We start from the raw sequence: 24,037 nt of genomic DNA, 5'->3' as shown, positions 1-24,037 counted from the left end.
ATCGCTGCTGTCACCTGTTTCCTTTCTTTTTCACTTAGAACCACTTAATAGTTGGTGTTGGTATAGCTGCTGCAGTACCTCTTTGCTAGTGACTATGGGATCATAGAAACATAGAATCTGATGGCAGATAAGAACCATTTGGCCTATCTAGGGTGAGGTTATTAGGGTTAGGGCAGGGCTGGCCAACCTGTGGCTCTCCAGCTGTTGTGAAACTACAAGTCTCAGCATACCCTCCCGCTGATCAGCTAGTATAAGGGTCAGGGTTCGGATTAAGGGGTGCAGTGTTAGGGTACTAGGATTAATTATATGGGTTTAGGGTATTAGTGTTAGGGTTTAGGATTAAGTGTTAGGGTATTAGTGTGAGGATTAAGGGTGAGGGTTAGGTTATTAGTGTCAGGATTAAGGTGAGGGTTACGTTATTAGTGTTAGGATTAAGGGTGAGGGTTAGGTTATTAGTGTTAGGATTAAGGGTGAGGGTTAGGTTATTAGTGTTAGGATTAAGGGTGAGGGTTAGGTTATTAGTGTTAGGATTAAGGGTGAGGGTTAGGTTATTAGTGTTAGGATTAAGGGTGAGGGTTAGGTTATTATTGTTAGGATTGAGGGTTAGGGTATTAGTGTTAGGATTAAGGGTGAGGGTTAGGGTATTAGTGTTAGGATTAAGGGTGAGGGTTAGGTTATTAGTGTTAGGATTAAGGGTGAGGGTTAGGTTATTAGTGTTAGGATTAAGGGTGAGGGTTAGGTTAGTAGTGTTAGGATTAAGGGTGAGGGTTAGGTTATTAGTGTCAGGATTAAGGTGAGGGTTAGGGTATTAGTGTCAGGATTAAGGGTGAGGGTTAGGGTATTAGTGTGAGGACTAAGGGTGAGGGTTAGGGTATTAGTGTGAGGACTAAGGGTGAGGGTTAGGTTATTAGTGTGAGGACTAAGGGTGAGGGTTAGGTTATTAGTGTGAGGACTAAGGGTGAGGGTTAGGTTATTAGTGTTAGGATTAAGGGTGAGGGTTAGGTTATTAGTGTTAGGATTAAGGGTGAGGGTTAGGTTATTAGTGTTAGGATTAAGGTGAGGGTTAAGGATTCGTGCAAAGGTGGGTACATACTGGAGTGAAGGAGATTTGGCCCGTCATTGGAATGAATCCCCACCAGCCCAGATTGCCCGTACACACTGAAGCGACTTTAATGAAGGATAGAACAAGCATCTTCCGTCCTTCATTAGCATACTGCAGGACACCAGGCTTGATTTGCAGCACAAAATGGACTATGACGCTAGCATCCGCGGGCACCTGCATATTGGGCACACACTGAGTGATATGCGCTGAATTGAGCGATATGTAGACCGATACATCGCTCAGTGTGTACCCATCTTTAGGCTATTAGGATTAAGAATGAGGGCTAGGGTATTAGTGTTAGGGGTTAGGATTAAGGGTGAGGGCTAGGGTATTAGTGATAGGGGTTAGGATTAAGGGTGAGGGGTAGGGTAATAGTGTAAGCCTAACCCACTCCTCCCACAGCCTAACCCTAACCCATCCCTCCCACAGCCTAACCCTAACCCATCCCTCCTTCAGCCTAACCCTGACCCATCCCTCCCTTCCCCTAGTGCCTAATCCCAGTACTTACCGTCGGGATATCGCTGTCTCCATTTTGACTGTCAGGATTCCGAGTGCCGGGAAAATAACTACATCCCACACAGGTAATAACAATTACAAGCAAGTCATGAAATCACATACATTTAAATACACAGATGAGTTTGCATGTATGCGAAAGGCAGATTGGATTTGCTGGTAGTTCCATAGTTGCAGAGATTTTTGGTTGAGTGTTTTTTATTCTGTTTCCCTCCTGTGTAAGTCCTGTGTAAATTCTGCAGTTTTTTTCAATTTTAAGTACACTTTCAAAAAAACAAAACACTTCTAATTAAAAAAATAATAAAAATAAAAACTGTTCACAGCCTAGGATGTTCTCCTTAAGATCATGGGTAGAGCAATGAATCTGGACACTGGGATTAACATGGGGCGGAGTACAAGATGGAGGTCACCCAGGGGTGCAAGATGGACACAACCCTGGAGTACAAGATGGAGGTCACCCAGGGGTACAAGATGGAGGTCACCAATTGGTACAGGATAAAGACAACCCTGGAGTACAAGATGGAGACAACCCAGGAGTACAAGATGGAGGTCACTCATGGGTACAAGATGGAGGTCACCCAGGGGTACAAGATGGAGACAACCCAAGAGTACAAGATTGAGGTCACCCAGGGTTACAAGATGGAGCACACTTTTCCATTGGCTCTAATGCCCTGTTAATGCGGTTCTACACACATGTTGGCAGGGACTTCTCCAGTCATATTCCCCTTCAACCAATCCAGGTTGATTTACCTATCTTGTGTGTGAGTCAATATGGATGTTTTCACACCAGATAATGTAACATTACCCAACGCATTTTACCTTGAAAATGTATATTATTAGTGCAATTGTTCCTTCAGTACCATTTTACCATCATCACTTTGTATCAGGGTATGTATATGTATGGTGTATATATATATATATATATATATATATATAGTATATATCTGAGGCTGACAGAACCCCTAAATCATGCTGTCTTTATCATATAAAAAAAAAATCAGGACATTAGCCATTTATCCATTCCCCCAAGCCACTCCTCCAATTTGCAGAGTTCCCGCCTCAATTCAATAGACCACACCCCTTTTGAAGAAGGCAAATATGGACTATATACTGAGGAAAAACTGCACTGCAACTAATGCTCACAATAACCACATTGATCTTAGTTGTTAGCACAATGGGCCTTTGTGTCTAGGGCAAACCATGCTGCCATATAAGGGGAGCACATATATTTATATTGTTTCTGTGCAGGGTAAATACTGGCTGCTTTTGCATGTAGCCCACATATGTTAGCTTTATTTTTATACTGCAGTTTTGATTTAAATTTGAACACTCCCCACCAAAATCTAACTCTCTCTGCACATGTTACATCTGCCCCACCTGCAGCACAGCATGGTTTTACCCAGTTGCTTGCTTTTTTGCTTTACTTACAAATATGAATCGTGCCTACAGTTTACAGTCCCATTATAACGCCGATAAAACAACAGTAAAATTGTGTTAATTATAGCTGGACTGGCGGAGGCAGTGTGAGCATATAAACTAAGTTTTAATAACTAATTGTAAAATAATAATTTTTAATAAGAATAAAAGGTCTTAATCTGTTCTTGGTCCTAGCAATGTACATGCTTTTCCTATCCTCACTCTATGGCCATATTCAGCATTTAATCGTTACTCAGTAGGGGTAGAATCAGCATTGAGGCGACAGAATATACAGATGACAGGTAGGTGGAACGTGATACAGAATTATTTTCCCCGTCTGGTTTCTGTAATAACAGATTGCTTCCATCAATGACAGCTTGATTGACGCAATATGTAATTATCAGCGACTCGTAATCTAATTTGATGATCCAATATTTGTGCTGTTGAAACCTAATTCCGCCTTACATAATTACATACAGCGACTCGTAACAGACAGCCAACTGCACTGAGATATTATTTATTGCTATTGTACAGTTGTAATACTAGAGATACACGTCTGCTAGACAGCCGGGTAACAGACCGATTAGCAACTACAAGGCCTAAATAAACTGGTGTGACAGCCTGCAGCCTGTGTCTCACTGCCTGGGAAAGTAGCAGGGAAGCTTATGCGGAGAGGTGATTGCTTTCCACCCCATTAGAGCAGTGATTCCATCTCCTTCCATCGGGTCACATTCAGTCCAAATATCAGAACGGGCTAATCAAAAATGTTTAAAAGGCAAAATTGAGAAGTTGCTCATAGCAGCCAATCAGACTCAAGAATATATATGCATCAGTGATAGTGTTATTATAACTAGGTAATCTACACTGTCAATTTGTATATCATAAGCTATATTGTATTCTAGGATGAAACTGTTTTGCAGCTTTATATAGTTGGTAACTGCTATCTTAGTATTTGTTTTAGTTGAGTTTTATGGCATGCTCTGTAAACGGGGGTGGGTTGTTAGGCCTTGATTGCAATTACTAGAGACACATGGATACTTACCATTCATAAGGAAAGATGCTTGGCTGAACAACAGCCAGCTGAACAGGGCTTTATTATAAGGGCTTTTTTAAAAGGGTTATGAAAATATTACAATATAGACTTACCCAGGACTTACCAGGACGAAAACAGATGGAAACAACCCACCGACAAAACAGAAAACATCGTCCCTTCCTTACATTCCCAATCATCTGTGTATTTCAGCGTATGTAAATATTTTACCAACTAAAATCCTCATGACCTCTAAGAACAAAATGCAACCAATTTGGTAGACAACTATATACATTGTGATTGTACATACCTATTTGTCACTTTGCTCTATAATGCACAGTTAACATACAGCAGAACAACACCAGTAAATAGGCACCTGCACTTTTAACTTGAACAAGTAAAAACTTACACTCTCAGCCTAGAAAACACTGATTTCATCTCAAACTAACTATGTTCCACAAATTGATTTTCTGCATTGCTCTTCATGAAGTATTCATAAAGGCCATTGCATCATTCAGTCTCCCAGCAACTCACCCCTCTGTACATGTTGCCCCCTCAATTCTACACTCCCCTCTTATTAGCACTCATGAGCTTTTTACTTCCCTATACTCATTGACAATAACATCTACAACCTCTCACCATAAAAAACTTTCACAAACCTCTGACACCCACATTTATCTCTCTCTTCTGCTTCTGATAGCTGGTGACATTTCACCAAATCCAGGACCCAGCCACTTGCATCACTCACATTCACCTGATTCACAGCAACATAGAAATCCAGCTAACCTCATAAACATCACATGTCTTCCATCACCCTCCAGATCACTAAAATGTGCCTTATGGATTGGAATGCACGCTCTGTTTGTAACAAATTAACATCCATTCATGACCTTTTCATATCTAACAACATCAATCTGCTGGCTATAACAGAAACCTGGCTCACACAATCTGACACAGCCTCCCCTGCAGCACTGGCACATGGTGGTCTCCACTTTACACACACCTCCAGACCCGATAACCATAAAGGAGGAGGAGTTGGACTTTTACTTTCCCAATCTTTGGCATATACTGTTCTACCACAGGTTCCATCACTCACATTTACATCATTTGAAGTACATTCCATTAGGGTTTACTCTCCTTTCTCTCTGCGTGTTGCAGCTATCTACCGCCCACCTGGGCATCCAAAACAATTTTTGGAAGATTTTTCTGCCTGGCTCCCTCACTTCCTATCCTCTGACATCTCCACCATTATCATGGGTGATTTCAATATTGCTATTGATTGTCCAAAATCTGCTGCGCATGCCTCCAAACTACTCTCTCTAACCTCCTCTCTTGGCCTCTCCCAATGGACTGACTCCTCTACTCATCAGGCGGGCCACTGCCTTGATCTAGTATTCACCAGACTATGCTCCATTGTTGAACTCACTAACACTCCTTTCCCCCTCTCAGATCACAACCTTATCACCTGCATGCTTTCCTCTGTTAATTCAAACCCTGTGTTGCGGAAGTTCTCCAATCTTCCTCAAACTCGCAGAAATATTAACACAATTAATCTTCAAGAACTTTCCACTTCACTCCAACAACTGCTTTCACCTATTTCTGCATTCACCTCTCCTGAGATGGCTGTATCACACCTTAATGAGACTCTAGAACTAGCCCTTGATGAAGTGGCTCCAGCTACCCATCACACTCCACGTAGGCCTAGATGTCAACCATGGCACTCCAAATTAACAAGACAACTACAAAAACTCACACGAAAACTTGAACGTCAGTGGCGTAAATCTCGTATTTCAAGTGACTTCCTCACATATAAGACAGTCTACCATTCTTGGACACTGCCAAACAAACATATTTCCAAACTCTTATCTCTGCTCAAGCCTCTAACCCCAAACGACTCTTTAATACATTTAAATCACTTCTGAATCCTCCCGCACCTACCCCACCAGCCACTATCAAGGCACAGGATCTTGCTTCCTACTTCAAGGAGAAGATTGCTAAGATCCGAGATGAAATGGTATGCTCTTCGGCAGCCAGTGACCTGCTCCGTTCTTTACCTGAACCCTCTGGCACTCTTTCTTCATTTGATCCCACAAATGAAGATGAAGTATCATCACTCTTCTCATCCTGCTTCTCTACTACCTCTCCTCTTGATCCTTTACCCTCACAAATAAGTAAAGCTCTGTCTCTGGTGCTCATCCCTACCTTAACTAACATCTGTAATCTCTCTCTCTCTACTGGTATTTTTCCTTCACTCTTCAAGCATGCAGTGATTACTCCCATTTAAAAAAAAACAAAATTCTGACCCTAATGCTCTCTCAAACTACCGCCCTATCTCTCAGCTCCCTTGTCTCTCTAAGCTACTTGAGAGACTTGCCTACACTCGACTCACACACTTTCTTAACTCATACACTTTGTTGGACCCACTTCAGTCAGGCTTCCGTTCCCAACATTCCACAGAGACGGCACTGACTAAAGTGGTTAATGATTTGGTCACTACGAAGTCTAAAGGCCACTACTTATTCTTCTAGACCTATCTGCTGCATTTGACACTGTAGACCACTCTCTTCTCATACAGACACTACAATCCCTAGGTCTTAAAGACACAGCCCTTTCTTGGTTCCTATCGTACCTATCTAATCGCTCCTTCAGTGTTCGCTTCTCTGAATCTACCTCCTCTTCGCTACCTCTTTCAGTTGGAGTACCGCAAGGCTCAGTCTTGGGTCCTCTGCTTTTCTCTATCTATACCTCATCTCTTGGTAAACTAATCAGCTCTTTTGGTTTTCAGTATCATCTGTACGCAGATGATACTCAAATCTACCTATCCTCCCCTGACTTGTCCCTATCTGTACTGGACCGTGTCACTGAATGCCTTTCTGCCATCTCATCCTGGATGACATCTCGCCACCTCAAACTTAATATTTCAAAGACAGAGTTAATTATATTTCCACCGGCCAATAGTAGGTACCAACCTGATATCTCTATCACTGTTGAAAACTCGACTATCTACCCTACCCCACAAGCTCGCTGCCTAGGTGTCATCCTTGACTCTGATCTGTCCTTTGTTCCCCACATTCAATCTGTCTCAAGATCATGTTACATGCATCTAAAAAACATATCCAAAATACGACCATACCTTACACAAGACACTGTTAAAACTCTAATCCACGCTCTCATTATCTCCCGCATTGATTATTGCAATAGTCTCCTAACTGGTCTTCCCAAAACGAGACTCTCACCACTACAATCCATTCTGAATGCAGCGGCGAGGCTTATCTTCCTCGCTAGACGTTCATCGTCTGCAGATCCACTCTGTCAGTCCCTCCATTGGTTACCTGTACTCTACCGCATTCAATATAAAATACTTTTACTCACACACAAGGCCATTAACCAAACTACACCAACGTACATCACTTCGCTTATCACAAAATATCTCCCAACCCGACCTCTTCGCTCTTCACAAGACCTGCGTCTCTCATCCACACTCATTACTCGCTCCCACTCACGACTGCAGGACTTTCATCGGGCTGCACCCACTCTGTGGAATGCCCTACCACGCACAATAAGACTCTCCTCTAGTCTCCAAACCTTCAAGCGTTCCCTCAAAACTCACCTCTTTAGGCAAGCGTATCAAATTCCTGAACTGCCCACATAACTTTCATAAAACTTCCTATCAAATTACATCCACTCTGTACAGTCCACACATATCCTCACATATCTTTTCATTCTATGCAATAGATAGCACCTTTCCTTGTGTACATATGCCTATTTCCCTATAGATTGTAAGCTTGCGAGCAGGGCCTTCCTACCTCTATGACTGTTATCACCCAGTTTGTTATTGTTATTTCAAATTGTAAAGCGCAACGGAATTTGCTGCGCTATATAAGAAACTGTTAATAAATAATAATAATAATAAATTTCCTGAAAAATACATAAATGATAGCTGGGATCTCATTGGTTACTGTGGACAAATCTCCACTTTTCCTTCTCAGGTTTCTTAAAACTCCACCATAAATGACCACGGACAATTAAATTCCCCCACCCATAGAATCTTTGTTATAATTCCAAGAGATCAATTCCCAAGCGCTACTCTTGGCCTTACCCTGCATGTAATAGACTCATAAATATATTTTTACCTCAGAACCAGCACACACACAGCCGACGCAGCCATTTTCTTCGTGCAATCTGTCAGTCCATGACTTGGTGATGTTTATAGGATCTACTGAACTGACAGCTTGAATATTCGCTCATCCCACAAAATGGCCGCCACCGCTGTGAGGTTGTCATCTCAGTGGCCTTGTTATCCTTGGCAATATGTGGAGCTGCCACTGAGATTTGGATTATGCATGGACTTTGCAGTTTTACAGCTCCATAAAGCAATCCGGGAAAACTCTCGAAATTAGAAATTTACCTCAGAAGACACTGATCTTACATGAATTGGTGCATCATGGAAAATTGACGATTCCAAAATATATCATTCTTCTATCTCGGAGAATAAAAACATTTACAGATCTGAATGTCATTAGTGCAATTGTTCTGATTTTATTTACATTTCCTCTTTCATAGGAATCTGGTTTAAATCCATTTATGATCGCTGTCAGAGAGAACCGACTCTCCATTGTGGAGAGATTCCTGGAGCTTGGCTTGAATCTCCATGAAAAGACCCAGGTAAGTCCTGGTCTATCGCCTGTATCCTATGTTTAGGCACGCTGGGGCCCATTTATCAATGAGTGATGAAATTCATTGTGAGTGATAATAGCAAAACTGCAACTGGCTGCGATCACATGCTGAGGGGGCCGCCCAGAACAGTTCAATGCCACCCAGCACGCAAATTCCCAGCAGCGATGCGATCGCAATTCAATTGCGGTCGCACTGCTGATTTGTGGAAGCCCCCCTGCCTCCACAGCCAGGCTGCAAAGGCAGGTGCAGAGCAGCCATTTTCCGGGTGGCAGCGGCCGCGTGTGACGTCCCCTGTTTCTGACACCACACCCGCCGAACACTGCGTCGCCGCACTGTATTGCCCCACAAACGCCTTTGCCTGTCAATCAGGCAGAGGCGTTTGCATAACTGAGATGCGAACGCAGCTCCCTGCCCGCACACGTGCAGTGTGGATCCTGCGCGTGTGCACTGCGGGGGATTGTGGGAGATGTGATTACATCTCAGTAGCGTTGCCTACTGAATACCCCCCATTGTTCTACAACAGTTCCCTTACAACAGGTATTCCCAACCTTGGACCCCAAGGCACACCAGCAGGCCAGGTTTTCGTGATATTCAGGCTTGAGCACAGGTGACTTAATTAGTCCCTCAGTTATTTTGATTTAACCATCTGTGCTGAAGCCTGGATATCCCTAAAACCTGCACTGTTAGTGTGCCTCGACGACCGAAGTTGAGAATGTCTCCTTACAGCCAACAAACACAGGTTCTCTTATGTAAGAGTTTCTACAACTGTATCTAAATATTTCTGGATGTCCCCAAAACTGAGGATATGTGCAATAAAGTTGATATTTGAGAGAAAGTTGTGATCGTGGAGCATAATTGCCATCTTTCATGAAGGGGCACCCAGGTGGGTTATGCGGAGGACGTGGCCTGATCAAATGGGCAGCACAGGGTGTGGGGTGGGGGGGTTATTGTTTCAGCGCGATTGCCTCCTTATGGCCCCACCCTTGCTATATAATGCCACGATTACTGTCGATGTGAAGCGGGTGGTGGAGCCACGATGACACAGCTCGGCACAAATTGCGTCATTGACTCTGGAAATGGGCGGCCTCTGGGAGACTTGTCCACTTTCACAGGCATCTGGGAGAACCATCTGAGATTCGGGAGGCTCCCGGACGTTCCGGGAGCATAGACAAATATGTCAGGGAGAGCTGTGGGGTATCTTCCTACACATCTGCCTGCCTCCATTTCCACAGAATGGCTCGGCAGTCAGGTACTTCCAGGCCATTACTGCAGGAGGTGACAACACAGAGTAATAGCTCACACTGTGCTGCACCGCCAGTAGCCTGCTCACGGAGATGGAACATGACAGCATAATGATATCACCCTGTTCTGGCGTTTGTCCTATTGATGCACAATTCTGTAACATAGAAGACCTTTATCTCTTCCACCTCTCCCCTTAGTCCAGGCTTTTTCAACCAGTGTGCCGTGGCACACTAGTGTGCCGTGACCAGTTGCAAGGTGTGCCGCGGAGCCAGAGCAGCTTCCTGCACCTTCAGAGTGAACTGTTTGCCCGGGCTCTTCTTAGGGGATCAGTCGTGCTCCGACCGTGACCTAGGCCTTGAAGACGCGGCAGTGTGATGTCATAGGTCACGGACGCTGCGTCTCACCACCCAGCCAGCCCACCTGCCTGCACACACATCTTCCAGTTCCTGCCTGCATACACAGCTTTCCTTACCCACCCACATCCACACCTGCCCGACCGCCCGCTGCTCAGTATTCGCAGCACTCCACTATGAACAATCCCCGCCACTGAGTGACAGGCAGGAGGACAGCTGGCTGGTAGGGGCTAATATTTGTTATGTTATTTCTCCTGTGCGGAACATTAGGATTTATGTGGGGAGAATAAGGATTCATGGATTTATGGGGGGAATAATGTGAAAAATTAATGTGGGGAGCAATGTGATTAATTTATGTGGGGAGCAATAGGATTTATGTAGGGAGCAACATGATTTATGTGGGGAGCAATGTTATTGTATTTTCTGTGTAGGCCAATGTATGTGTGTTGGTTTTTTTACTGTGAGGGCCAATGTGTGGTTTTTTTTTTTCCTGTGGGGAACTGATGGTGCACCTTGGCAATTTTAAAATATTGTTCGGTGTGCCGCGAGTAAAAAAAAGGTTGAAAATCACTGCCTTAGTCTGTATTTATCCTGTTTCTCCTCATAAACATCCATTCCTTGAAACGTATGTACAGCTAGTGTAGACTTGGTATCAGTCAGACTTAGGGCCCGTCTGACACCCCCACTCCTCCCACCTCACCCCGGTGTGACACGTTCTTGATCAAACACCCAATTTCTCGGGACAACCAGATGGAATTCAAATATCTGAAGAACCAGGGAGCGTTGCGATGTAAGAGGCCCGGCCCTTGTGGTGACCTTTAATTGAGTTATTGGTCTTACAAGCTCCCCTCCTGGTCTCCTGCTGTTTTATAGACGCAGATCCATGGATTTTGGACGCTCTGCACTTAGATCCTGAGAGACTGAGACACAACAAACTTTTACGATTGTTTCTTAAGGGTGACTGTATATCTGTAGGGTAGAAATTCCGGAATCTACAAAATGAAGCCGCCGTAATTGGAAGCGCTGTGTTACGTGCCGATGATACAGGCGACATGAGAATTCTTTGGGATTGTCATACGCAGCTGTAGGTACTGCGCTCCTCTGGTGCCGTTAATGAAAGGATAGGTTAACTTTCAAATAAGTGACTTCCATGCAATATATCAAGTCCAAGAATGCATCCTGCAGTACAACGTGGCCCCTGTTTTACTTTACAAGATGCAGCAACGCCTGGTCCCTGTGGAGAGATGGGTCAGTGTGAATAGTAGTAGCAGTTTTATGTGTTTTGTATGCTGTCCAAATGCAGTCCTAGAGGGTCAGAGCAGCCTATGGTAACATCTCGGCACTGTGTGCAGTGGCTGTGGCTACGACTCCCATCCGTCATTGCATGTATGCCTCTAGCCCTATTGCATCAGCAAGTGTTTCACTTCTCCACACAGCTGTCAGCTGCAGAGAAGGTAACGCAGAATGGTCCCCAGATGGGTGAGGAATGTTGACACCTGTATGTCAATATGGTCTGTGTGCCGACACGGACAGTATATCGTTGTGTGGCATGTTAACATATTTTTCTACTGTTAGAGCCCTATCCCTAATCCTAACTGTGAACCTAGCTCCAACCCTAGCACTAAGCACAGCCTAACCCTAACCACAGCCTAACCCTACACCTAACTGCAGTCTTTCTCTAACCACAGCCTAACCCTACACCTAACTGCAGCCTAACTCTAACCACAGCCTAACCCTACACCTAACTGCAGCCTAAGCCTAGCCCTTACCACAACCTAGCCCTAACTGCAGCCTAACTCTAACCACAGCCTAACCCTAAACACAGCCTAACCCTACACCTAACTGCAGCCTAACTCTAACCACAGCCTAACCCTACACCTAACTGCAGCCTAAGCCAAGCCCTTACCACAACCTAGCCCTAACTGCAGCCTAACTCTAACCACAGCCTAACCCTAAACACAGCCTAACCCTACACCTAACTGCAGCCTAACCCTAACCACGGCCTAACCCTACACCTAACTGCAGCCTAACTCTAACCACAGCCTAACCCTACACCTAACTGCAGCCTAACTCTAACTGCAGCCTAAGCCTAGCCCTTACCACAACCTAGCCCTAACTGCAGCCTAACCCTACACCTAACTGCAGCCTAACTCTAACTACAGCCTAACCCTACACCTAACTGCAGCCTAAGCCTAGCCCTTACCACAACCTAGCCCTAACTGCAACCTAACTCTAACCACAGCCTAACCCTAAACACAGCCTAACCCTACACCTAACTGCAGCCTAACTCTAACCACAGCCTAACCCTACACCTAACTGCAGCCTAACTCTAACCACAGCCTAACCCTACACCTAACTGCAGCCTAACTCTAACCACAGCCTAACCCTATACCTAACTGCAGCCTAAGCCTAGCCCTTACCACAACCTAGCCCTAACTGCAGCCTAACTCTAACCACAGCCTAACCCTAAACACAGCCTAACCCTACACCTAACTGCAGCCTAACTCTAACCACAGCCTAACCCTACACCTAACTGCAGCCTAAGCCAAGCCCTTACCACAACCTAGCCCTAACTGCAGCCTAACTCTAACCACAGCCTAACCCTAAACACAGCCTAACCCTACACCTAACTGCAGCCTAACCCTAACCACGGCCTAACCCTACACCTAACTGCAGCCTAACTCTAACCACAGCCTAACCCTACACCTAACTGCAGCCTAACTCTAACTGCAGCCTAAGCCTAGCCCTTACCACAACCTAGCCCTAACTGCAGCCTAACCCTACACCTAACTGCAGCCTAACTGTAACCACAGCCTAACCCTACACCTAACTGCAGCCTAACTCTAACTACAGCCTAACCCTACACCTAACTGCAGCCTAAGCCTAGCCCTTACCACAACCTAGCCCTAACTGCAACCTAACTCTAACCACAGCCTAACCCTAAACACAGCCTAACCCTACACCTAACTGCAGCCTAACTCTAACCACAGCCTAACCCTACACCTAACTGCAGCCTAAGCCTAGCCCTTACCACAACCTAGCCCTAACTGCAGCCTAACTCTAACCACAGCCTAACTGCAGCCTAACCCTAACCACAGCCTAACCCTACACCTAACTGCAGCCTAACTCTAACCACAGCCTAACCCTACACCTAACTGCAGCCTAACTCTAACTGCAGCCTAAGCCTAGCCCTTACCACAACCTAGCCCTAACCGCAGCCTAACCCTACACCTAACTGCAGCCTAACTCTAACCACAGCCTAACCCTACACCTAACTGCAGCCTAACTCTAACCACAGCCTAACCCTACACCTAACTGCAGCCTAACTCTAACCACAGCCTAACCCTACACCTAACTGCAGCCTAACTTTAACTGCAGACTAAGCCTAGCCCTTACCACAACCTAGCCCTAACTGCAGCCTAACCCTAACCACAGCCTGACCATAACCCTAACCACAGCCCTTAACACAACCTAACCCTAACCACAGCCTAACCCTAGCCCTAACTGATGCTTAACTCTAACCACAGCCTGACCATCAGCCTCAGCCTAGCCCTTACCGCAACATAACCCTAACCACTGCTAACCCTAGCCCGAACTGCAGCCTTACCCTAATTCAGGTTAACCCTAGCCCTTACCACAGCCTAACCCTAGCCCTAACTGCAGCTTAACTCTAACCACAGTGTGACCATAACCTTAACCGCAGCTTCAGCCTAGCCCTTACTGCAACCTAACCCTAACCACTGCTAACACTAGTCCTAACTGCAGCCTAACCCTAACCACTGCCTAACTATACCCCTAACTGCAGCCTAACTCTAACCTCAGCCTAACTATACCCCTGACTGCAGACTAACTATACTCCTAACTGCAGCCTAACCTTAACCCCAGCCTAACTATACCCCTAACTGCAGTCTCACCCTAACCACAGCCTGACCACAACCCTAACCACAGCCTCAGCCTAGCCCTTAACACAACCTAGCCCTAACCACAGCCTAACCCTAGCCCTAACTGCTGCTTAACTCTAACCACAGCCTGACCATCACCTTAACCGCAGCCTCAGCCAAGCCCTTACCGCAACATAACCCTAACCACTGCTAATCCTAGCCCGAACTGCAGCCTAACCCTAACGCAGACTTAACCTAGCCCTTACCACAGCCTAACCCTAGCTGCAGCTTAACTCTAACCTCAGTATGACCTTAACCGTAGCCTCAGCCTAGCCCTTACCGCAACCTAATCCTTACCACTGCTAACCCTAGCCCTAACTGCAGCCAACCCTAACCACTGCCTAACTATACCCCTAACTGCAGCCTAAACCTAACCTCAGCCTAACTATACTCCTACCTGAAGCCTAACCTTAACCCCAGCCTAACTATACCCCTAACTGCAGTCTCACCCTAACCATAGCCTAACTACACCCCTAGTTGCAGCCTAACCCTAACCACAGCCTTACCATAGCCACAGCCTAATCCTAACCACAGCCTAACCCTAGCCCTAACAGCAGCCTACCCTTAACCACGCCTAACTAGCAATAACCACAACCTAACCCTAACCACAGCCTAGCCTTAATCTTAACCCTATATTTAAACGTCCTGTCCTCAATACGGGCTGCATAGCAATGTGTTACCCACAGCAACCAAGCAAAACAGGATTATATAAAAGGACAAGGCCACCGTGTTGGACCACATCAAAGTGCAACACGGAGAGGAGATGTGGCTGCCGTTAAAGATCTCCTGTAGGATGAGACCCGGCTCTGATCTGGTGTATAACGTACATCATTTCCAGGAGTGTAAAAGGCAGCGCAGCTCTCCACGCAGCACGGCGTGCCTCTTTGTGTTGCTTCTGTGCATGGAACACGTATCAGTCACCCAAACGCCTCTCTGCAGGCGTTGCGGATTTTTGCTGTTATATATATATATATATTTTGGAGCAAATCTTTATTTTATTAGAAATATTGCTCAAATGAAGAACTTTTAATTTGGCTTTTTTTTTTTTTTTCAAGGGCAGCAAATGAGCAGAAGTGCAGTCATTGGTCTTTCTCTTGCATAGACTGTACATTCCTTCATTATAATGCCAAACACAGGGATTTACATCAAACCAAACTCTCTTTCCTTGTCATTTGGGATGAATTCACCCATTTCTCACACCAAGACAACCCCTCCACTGAGGCACTACTCACCACTGTGCTGGCGTTCTGCTTTCTGCTAGGTTTACATGTCACCTTTAAGTAAACTTGGTAAAACTGAATTTTGATTATTTAAGTTTGGGGAATCCTTTAGGGCAATGATATTCAAATATGCTTTCCCCTGACAGCAAGGGACCATGAGTCCACTCTAACACATTGGCATTGCCACGCCTTATCACAAATAATAATAATAATAATTATTAAAATCTTGATACTGTCCCATATAATTACTTCACTCAGGGGGACATGTACTAAGCAGTGATAAAAGTGGAGAAGAGAGCCAGTGGAGAAGTTGTCCATGGCAACCAATCAGCTGTTCTGTATACTTTTATGGTATGCATATTATAAATGTTACGTCAATACTGATTGGTTGCCATTGGCAACTTCTTCACTGGCTCACTTCTCCACTTTTATCACTGCTTAGTACATCTCCCATATAGTTTATTTTCCATGTGGTTAATTCTTCCCCAGTATGATCTACTCAGAGTAGTCACCGACAGCAATAAAGCAACCAGTAATATACATTATTAGTATACTGGGCCCAGCATATGCCAGGTCGGTAGCATCTAGTTTCCCTTCATGGAGAGGACCTTTCCCATAAGCCCCTGGGTCTATGTCACAAACTATTTGGAATAGTAACCTGTGGCGAGCGGAGTGAGGCACCGTGCCCGAACCATGGCGAGCGTCCAATGGTGCATAGATTTTTTTTTTACCTCAAACGAACGGAGAACGGACAAAACACTTAGGTCCTGTAAGGGCGGAAGTTCTCTCCTGCACTCTCGGTATGTCACTTCCAGGTCCTGATCACGAAGGTAACATAGACACAACCAGGTCACCTCAGTCTCCGCCCCCTGCTCCCTCCACTCTGTACAGCCCCGCCCTGCTCTGCCATGGCTCAATCTCCGCCGTTCTGACCTGCCTGCTCTCCGCCACCCGTCTCCCATATATACCCCGTTCCTGGTGGCCGGTCCTTCTATTGTGGGTCTGTCCATCTCCCTCGCAGTGGGGGCCATTGGGGCAAGCGCCGACTTGTACAGCTTGCACATTATATCGATTTTGGTTACCCCCCCAATGAGCTAGCCCCCTCTGCACAGTAAGGGGTATATTTACTAAAGTGCAGGTTTCCAGAAGTATAGATGTTGCCCATAGCAACCAGATTCTACTTCTCATTTGTCTAGCACCTTCCAGAATATAATCGCTAGAACCTGATTGGTTGCTATGGGCGACATCTCCACTGCTAAAAACCCGCACTTTAATAAAACACATTCAAGTGATAACTCCGTACTTGGGGGGTCATTCCGAGTTGTTCGCTCGTTATTTTTTTTAGCTACGGAGCGATTAGTCGCAAACTGCACATGCGCAATGTACGCAGCGCGCCTGCGCCAAGTAAACTAGCACAAAAGTTTGGTATTTCACTCACGGCGTAACAAAGTTTTTTCATCGTTCTTCTGATCGTAGTGTGATTGACAGGAAGTGGGTGTTTCTGGGCGGAAACTGCCCGTTTTCTGGGAATGTGCGGAAAAACGCAGGCGTTTCAGGGAAAAACGCGGGAGTGTCTGGAGAAACGGGGGAGTGGCTGGCCGAACGCTGGGCGTGTGTGTGACGTCAAACCAGGAACAAAACTGACTGAACTGATCGCTATTTGTGAGTAGGTCTGGAGCTACTCAGAAACTGCTAAGAAATTTCTATTCGCAATTCTGCTAATCTTTCGTTCGCAATTCTGCTAAGCTAAGATACACTCCCAGAGGGCGGCGGCTTAGCGTGTGCTATGCTGCTAAAAGCAGCTAGCGAGCGAACAACTCGGAATCACCCCCTATATGTGACCTGACCCCATACTTCAGCGCCACAGAGAGTAAAAACTACCACCACGCTTCTAGCTACCATTGTATAAAACGTACTAGATAAATGGTAGCTAGAACCTGATTGGTTGCTATGGGCGACAGCTCCACTTGTTCTCTTTAGAAGGTATAATAAATCTCCCCCTCACAGATAAATGTTTTAGTGAGAAGAGGCCCCTGTACCAGCTCAGTGGAGGTCCCATCCTCAGGTCTGCGCCGTTATCCCCCGCAGTTCCCTATTACTGACCAGCAGGTAGGCTCCACAGGTTTCTTTATTGAAGGCCTGCAGGGAATGGGAAATCAAATCTGCTATACATGTCCCTGATTGGACAGTAACTGTGACCACAGATCAGGAACCACAGGCACACTCGTCAGGCAGGACGAAGGGAAGGTAGTGTCCAGTGTAGATGATCACTTTTAAGAGTAGGCTGGTTATAACCTCCCACTGTTGAACCACAGTTCCCAGCATACACGTATACAAGTAGTGAGAGATTGAGGACGTTGACATGGTACCTGCACTAAGCCGAGTCTAAACCAAGTAGAGATCTGTTGGAAATGGAATGCACTCCTGCATTATCTCCACTTTGCCTTTACTGAAGCATTAGGCCCCTTTATCAATATGGCCGCCGACAGTGCTCCTGCGCTTGTGCGACGCCATCTTCTCATAGTGTTTGAGTGCTGGGGGGTACCTATACCACAAACAGTACATACATATCAACTAGCTCTTCAGTTGGGGGCATTAGAAAGTGCCCTATAGGTTTTGGACTGTGTGCCTCAGCATACGGTACCCGTGGCTTGCGTGGCGCACTTGAGGCTCTTTCTGAATGTTACAACTTCTCACTCCAGCCCTGTTTGGCCATGACGGGTCAGATATAAAGGCCGAGCTGACATAACCCATCGATCAGCGGCCGCAGGGTGAAGTCCTGGTGGGCAGCGCAGTCCCGATGATCTAGTTAATGATTCTGGATGGTCCCCATCACCAGAGCTCCTTATCTGTATACAATACAGTCTTTGTTCCAACACCTGAGGTGGAATCAATGGCCGGCCTGTGAGAGACACAGGAGGAAATCATTAGCATTCTTCTGTACACCCAGGGAGGTTACCCAGGCGCACGGCACACTGTAGCACAATGGTGCTGAGATGTCAGAAATATAATAATCTTTCTCAATCAGTCTTTATGGTGTTACTGAAATTCACTAAAACTTGCTGGTTATGAATTCTCAGGGTACCTGGCCCCAGCTGTACAGGACTCAGTATATACGGGAGCATCCTGAGGGGGAAAGAAATCAAGACAAGCACGGGCAGTCCCTCAATTTGTGTGTTACCCAGTGCCGTAACTAGACATTTTAGCGTTGTGTGCAAGAAACAGGCATCGGCGCCCCCCACCCCCCAATATTTAAAACAGGGCCAGTGCGTGGCAAAAATATAGGGGCGTGGCCACAAAATATTGCCAATTCATATTACGCTGCACAGAAGTCTCCATTATTCCAATTGCGCCCCACAGTAGTGCCACTTACACACATTATGCCAGGTAGAGCCCCTGTCACACATTACAGCAGGTAGAGCCCCTTTTTGCACATTATGCCAGGTAGAGCCCCTGTCACACATTACAGCAGGTAGAGCCCCTTTTTGCACATTATGCCAGGTAGAGCCCCTGTCACACATTACAGGAGGTAGAGCCCCTTTTTGCACATTATGCCAGGTAGAGCCCCTGTCACACATTACAGGAGGTAGAGCCCCTTTTTGCACATTATGCCAGGTAGAGCCCATATGCACGTTACTACATGTACAGCCTCTTATACACGTTACGCCAGGTTCAGTCCCCTCCAATGCCTGCCAATACACTGCTCTGCCTACACGACACACAGAGCAGCACACACGAAGGATGCCTCTCCCACTACGCAGCGCTGCCTGCTGTTACCTACACAGTGGCCAGTGCTGCACCGTTCATATACAGATGTAGCACTCTATATAAACACAGTATCTGCTAAGAACATAGGGGGTCATTCCGAGTTGTTCGCTCGTTATTTTTTTCTCGCAACGGAGCGATTAGTCGCTAATGCGCATGCGCAATGTCCACACTGCGACTGCGCCAAGTAAATTTGCTATGCAGTTAGGTATTTTACTCACGGCATTACGAGGTTTTTTCTTCGTTCTGGTGATCGGAGTGTGATTGACAGGAAGTGGGTGTTTCTGGGCGGAAACTGGCCGTTTTATGGGTGTGTGCGAAAAAACGCTACCGTTTCTGGGAAAAACGCAGGAGTGGCTGGAGAAACGGAGGAGTGTCTGGGCGAACGCTGGGTGTGTTTGTGACGTCAAATCAGGAACGACCACCACTGAACTGATCGCACTGGAAGAGTAAGTCTCGAGCTACTCAGAAACTGCACAGAGAAGTCTTTTCGCAATATTGCGAATCTTTCGTTCGCAATTTTGATAAGCTAAGATTCACTCCCAGTAGGCGGCGGCTTAGCGTGTGCAATGCTGCTAAAAGCAGCTTGCGAGCGAACAACTCGGAATGAGGGCCATAGTCATTTGTACATCTCTATATTTTAATTATAAATACTTATGAGAATTGTATGTATTGTATGGCAGCCTGAACGCACCAGTAGGAGATACTATGGTACTGAGGAGGCTTTGTGGGATGCTTCCAGAGACCATGCGCAGAGTATGGGGGACCCACGCGACAGAGGTGGGAAAAAGGGGTGCCGTGCGGCCGCTCTCTGTGGAATATATAAGTACCCCCAGCTGTTACAGAGACCAGACTGCGGCTCCCCTTGAGTGCGCTCACATCCCTCTAGCTGCCTGTGCTGCTAGCGAGAGAGTTAAGCTGTAAACCGCAGCAGCAGTAGTAGCTGTGGGGAATAGTGAATACAGAGCTGGGCAGCAGCAGCACCTCCTTCAGGGAGAGGCTGGCGGCGCTGGTACCTGTGATAGCGCTGGGAAGCTGGTCCCGTGGGCGGCTGTCACGACGGCATCTGCAAGAGAGACCAGTAGAAGCCGCTCAGGTAGCTGATGAGGGAGAGCTGAGCTGGAGCAGTGAGCAGAGCACCCGAAAGTGAAAGCAGTATTGAGAGACCAGCCAATCCTGGGCCAGCTCTAAGTGGCCAATTGGAGGAATGACAGCCTGAGACGGGGACTAAGCAGCGCTGCAGCAGTGAGGAGTTTCCGAGATTGTAAGTGTGATCTATGGCGGGCGGGTGGCCAATACTAATGAGGTGCGGGTGGCCCTGCGGGTGTTGCCAGTGGTTCTGTGCCCACATGTTACGGCCCTGATGACAAGATTTATCCCAGATAGAGCCCATGCTACGAGGCCCCTTCCCAAGCTACTGGTACTTGAGCAGATCTATGTAGCATTGCAATTGAGCAGATCTATGTAGTGTGCTGTGCAGCCACACATCCAATCCCTTGCAGCCACACACTACATACAGTAGATCTGCTCAGCCACAATGCTGATCATTTTTTCACAAATAAAAGGTAAGCTACAAATAGATTTGTCTATCTTAGAATGATCTACCTTTCTATGCAAGGGCAGATAACTCAATGAATAGATTGTCTGACTGCAATGCCACAGGCAATGGGTTTGAATCGCGGGTATGTTAGCATCTTGAAATGTAATAAAGGACAGTGTGACTGAATAAATACGAAATCTTAAGTTGAGTTCATGAATGTTGTATAGGTGTATTAGTGACAGAAGGGGTCAGGGTAGGAGACAGCGGTGGTCAGGAGATACTAGGCTTTAAGGAGGGGTAAAGCTGCAAGTAAAAGTAATTAAAACAGATGATAACTGACAAGTGCTGCCAACAGCGCCCCTTACCCTGCAGCGCTATGTGCGGTGCCCCTTCCGCACACACCTAGTTACGGCCCTGGACTGTTACCCTCAGGAAATCATGGCTATTCCAAAGAACTGGAACTGTTTGCCGGGATGAAGACTGAGGCCCAGATTTATCAAGCCTTGGAGAGTGATAAATTGCACGGTGATAAAATGCCAACCAATCAGCTTTAAACTGTAATTTTTCAAACACAGCTTTTAACATGATAGGAGCTGATTGGCTGGTATTTTATCACCATGCTATTTATCACTCTCCAAGGCTTGATAAATGGGAGCCCAACCATGGGCCCCAGCATCACCCACAGAAATAGGCCCCTAAAATCCCTGCACCTGCGTACTTCCCAGCTGTAACACCGGCTCCCATCATTTTGAAATGAAAACCAGGGACACCCATGTCACCAGAACGTTTATCCGGCGGCTATAAACTTCACCCCGAACTGTCTTTACAGGGGCCAAACCTGTGTCAGGAACCTATTCCAATGTGTTTGGTTACTCTGAGTTCATCAGGAATTTAAATATTAAAAAAGAGCTATTGGGCCTGATACATAGTTGGACTTAGAGACGTCCGCAGCTGCGTCTGTTGGCGGTCGCCCATCTGCAACTTTATACAAATACTGCTTCAAAGTGCTTCGCTTGTGTACTGTACATCTATGCGTCTAAAAGAAATTGGGGTGTGTCTTGGGAGCAGATGATGAGAGCGCTAGTCACCTGTCGTCTGGATGACGCAGGAGCTGACAGCCGTTTGGGGCTTACTTTGTTTGGTAGCTTGGTACGTGCCCGTTGTCGAAGTCAAAAATATTACATAAAAAGAACATACAAACTACACACATTATGAGTCGCTATACTTGCAAATACGCGCAGCGAGCACAGCAATATATGGTAACACACGCATTTACACGGACATGCCACAGAGATGTATTCAACACTTGTTTCATGCAGTACATAATATCAAGCGTCAGACATCATGATGATTTAAAATTATATAATGAAGTAATGTCATGTATGTGTATTATTTGAACGAAGCAAGATAGACCTGTCATATTTACTATTAAAGAAACCAGATTAATGTGTAGATTCATTTGATACTTGTTATTAAGTTGTAGGACATTTCAACAAATAATTATGATTAAATGTATGTTAGCTAAAATCACTTTTATTAGAACAATAGATATTCCAAACAGGTAGTGGACAGGAAGCTCAGGCCAGCCCTTTGGACGTCCCCAAGGCTGAACCTGTTTAGCATTTACAAAGAGACTAGTGACTCATCATGAATGAGTAAGTTCCCAACTAGATAACACATTGCTGATCACACAGGAGTCAGTTGCTGATCGGTCCCAGACGATGATGGAGTTCTTGCATGATTTTACAGAGAGAGAGAGAGAGTCATATGGAGGGACAAATTTATATGAGAAAGATATGGTAATTGTATCGCTGGTATGTAACTGTATGTAACTGTAACTGTATGTTTTAACTGCTTAATGTGTGAGTTGTAACCATGTAACTATAGGTATACTGTACATTGTAATATATTTTGAATCCATATCCTTTTAATAACAAATATATATACATCAATGAGCTTTGGAACTCAGATAATGTGTGGGTGTATTGTTTTCTCTTATGGGATGCAGTGTTTTGCTATGTATAGTGCACATTCATGGCAAATGGTAATAAGAGGTGCAGGCGTTTACAGTATAAGAGTGGGCATTTCAAATATTTGTGAGAAAGCAATTTGGCATTCACACCGTCCACCGGCCGCATTCTCATGAATATTGGGATCAGCCGATAATTATTTGCCCCTCCTGCGTTTCAGTGACCACCACACTTTGGGGCAGATGTATTAAGCATGGAGAAGGGATAAAACAGTGATAAGTGCAGGGTGATAACACACCAGCCAATCAGCTCATAACTGTCATTTTTCAAATCAGTTATGAGTGGCTGGTGCGTTCAGAGCCGTTTCTTGCGGCGGGCGAGGCGTGCATTCGCACGGGGCACCCACCGCGTCTCTTTGTGGCTCTGTTTGTGCTCCTCTCCGTCATACTACATCAGGGGGTGGAGTTTCGTGCAGTGACGCGTTTGCGTTGTGACATCATGACGCAAAAAAGCGTCATTACATGAAACTCCACCCCCGAGCGGAGCACTGAGGAGGGGGAGCCACCCAGGACACGGAGGAAGGCTCGGGCCGAAGAGCGGGATGGAAGAGGACCTCTGGCCAGCGGATGCAGCTGCAAATGCAAGTATAACTTTCTCTCTCTCTCTCTCTCTCTCTCTCTCTCTTTATAGAAGGGGATTCTGCCTGCTATAATGTGTAAAATGAGGACTCTTGCCTGCTGTAATGTGTAAAATGGGGATTTAATGTATCGAAGGAATCAGGGTGTGTGGCATAATATGGTAGATTTTTTTTTTCTTTATTTCCTGTGGTGGCCATGATTTGTTGGTGCAGTGTAAAAAAACTGGGGTTTAAGGTAGTATTTTCTGATGAGGCCACGCCCATTTTAACAAGGCCACGCCTATTTTAATGAGGTCACATCCCCTTGCCTTATATGTAGGGGGGGGACACGCATTTGTTTTATGTCAGTGGGGGGGGGGGGCTTTTTTTTTTCAATGGGGGGAAGGGGAGGGGGCGCTCATTTTTAAATCTCGCACTGGGAGCCAACTTGGCTAGAAACAGCTCTGTGTGCGCTTATCACTGGTTTCTCACTTCTCCAGGTTAATACCCTAGGATGTCCCTGGTTTTGCTGGTAACTATGGTACCAGGGACAGACAGTGCATGTGTGTGTGTGTATTGTGCAGCAATGAATAGTGACTGCCATATACAGTAGTTCCTGCTCCTATTATGTACAGAAACATAGACGAATTAT

General features: G+C 45.9%; 1 protein-coding gene across 3 annotated transcripts in view; it reads left to right on the top strand.

The window, feature by feature from the left end:
- Positions 1–24,037, top strand: part of LOC134927139 (serine/threonine-protein phosphatase 6 regulatory ankyrin repeat subunit B-like) — a 223,420-nt gene that overhangs the window by 33,330 nt on the left and 166,053 nt on the right. For 2 of the 3 annotated variants that reach the window (XM_063921202.1, XM_063921201.1), the window contains exons 2-3: positions 8,625–8,726; positions 22,494–22,613. In XM_063921202.1, the coding sequence (XP_063777272.1) occupies positions 8,625–8,726; positions 22,494–22,613 (222 nt within the window). The remainder of the gene's footprint in view (positions 1–8,624; positions 8,727–22,493; positions 22,614–24,037) is intronic. The other variant, XM_063921203.1, reaches the window with a different exon arrangement.

Source organism: Pseudophryne corroboree, chromosome 5 (genome assembly GCF_028390025.1).
Source record: "Pseudophryne corroboree isolate aPseCor3 chromosome 5, aPseCor3.hap2, whole genome shotgun sequence".
Lineage (NCBI taxonomy): Eukaryota > Metazoa > Chordata > Amphibia > Anura > Myobatrachidae > Pseudophryne > Pseudophryne corroboree.
The sequence above is the reverse complement of the archived record's forward strand: the minus strand, read 5'-3'. Positions and strand labels throughout refer to the sequence as shown.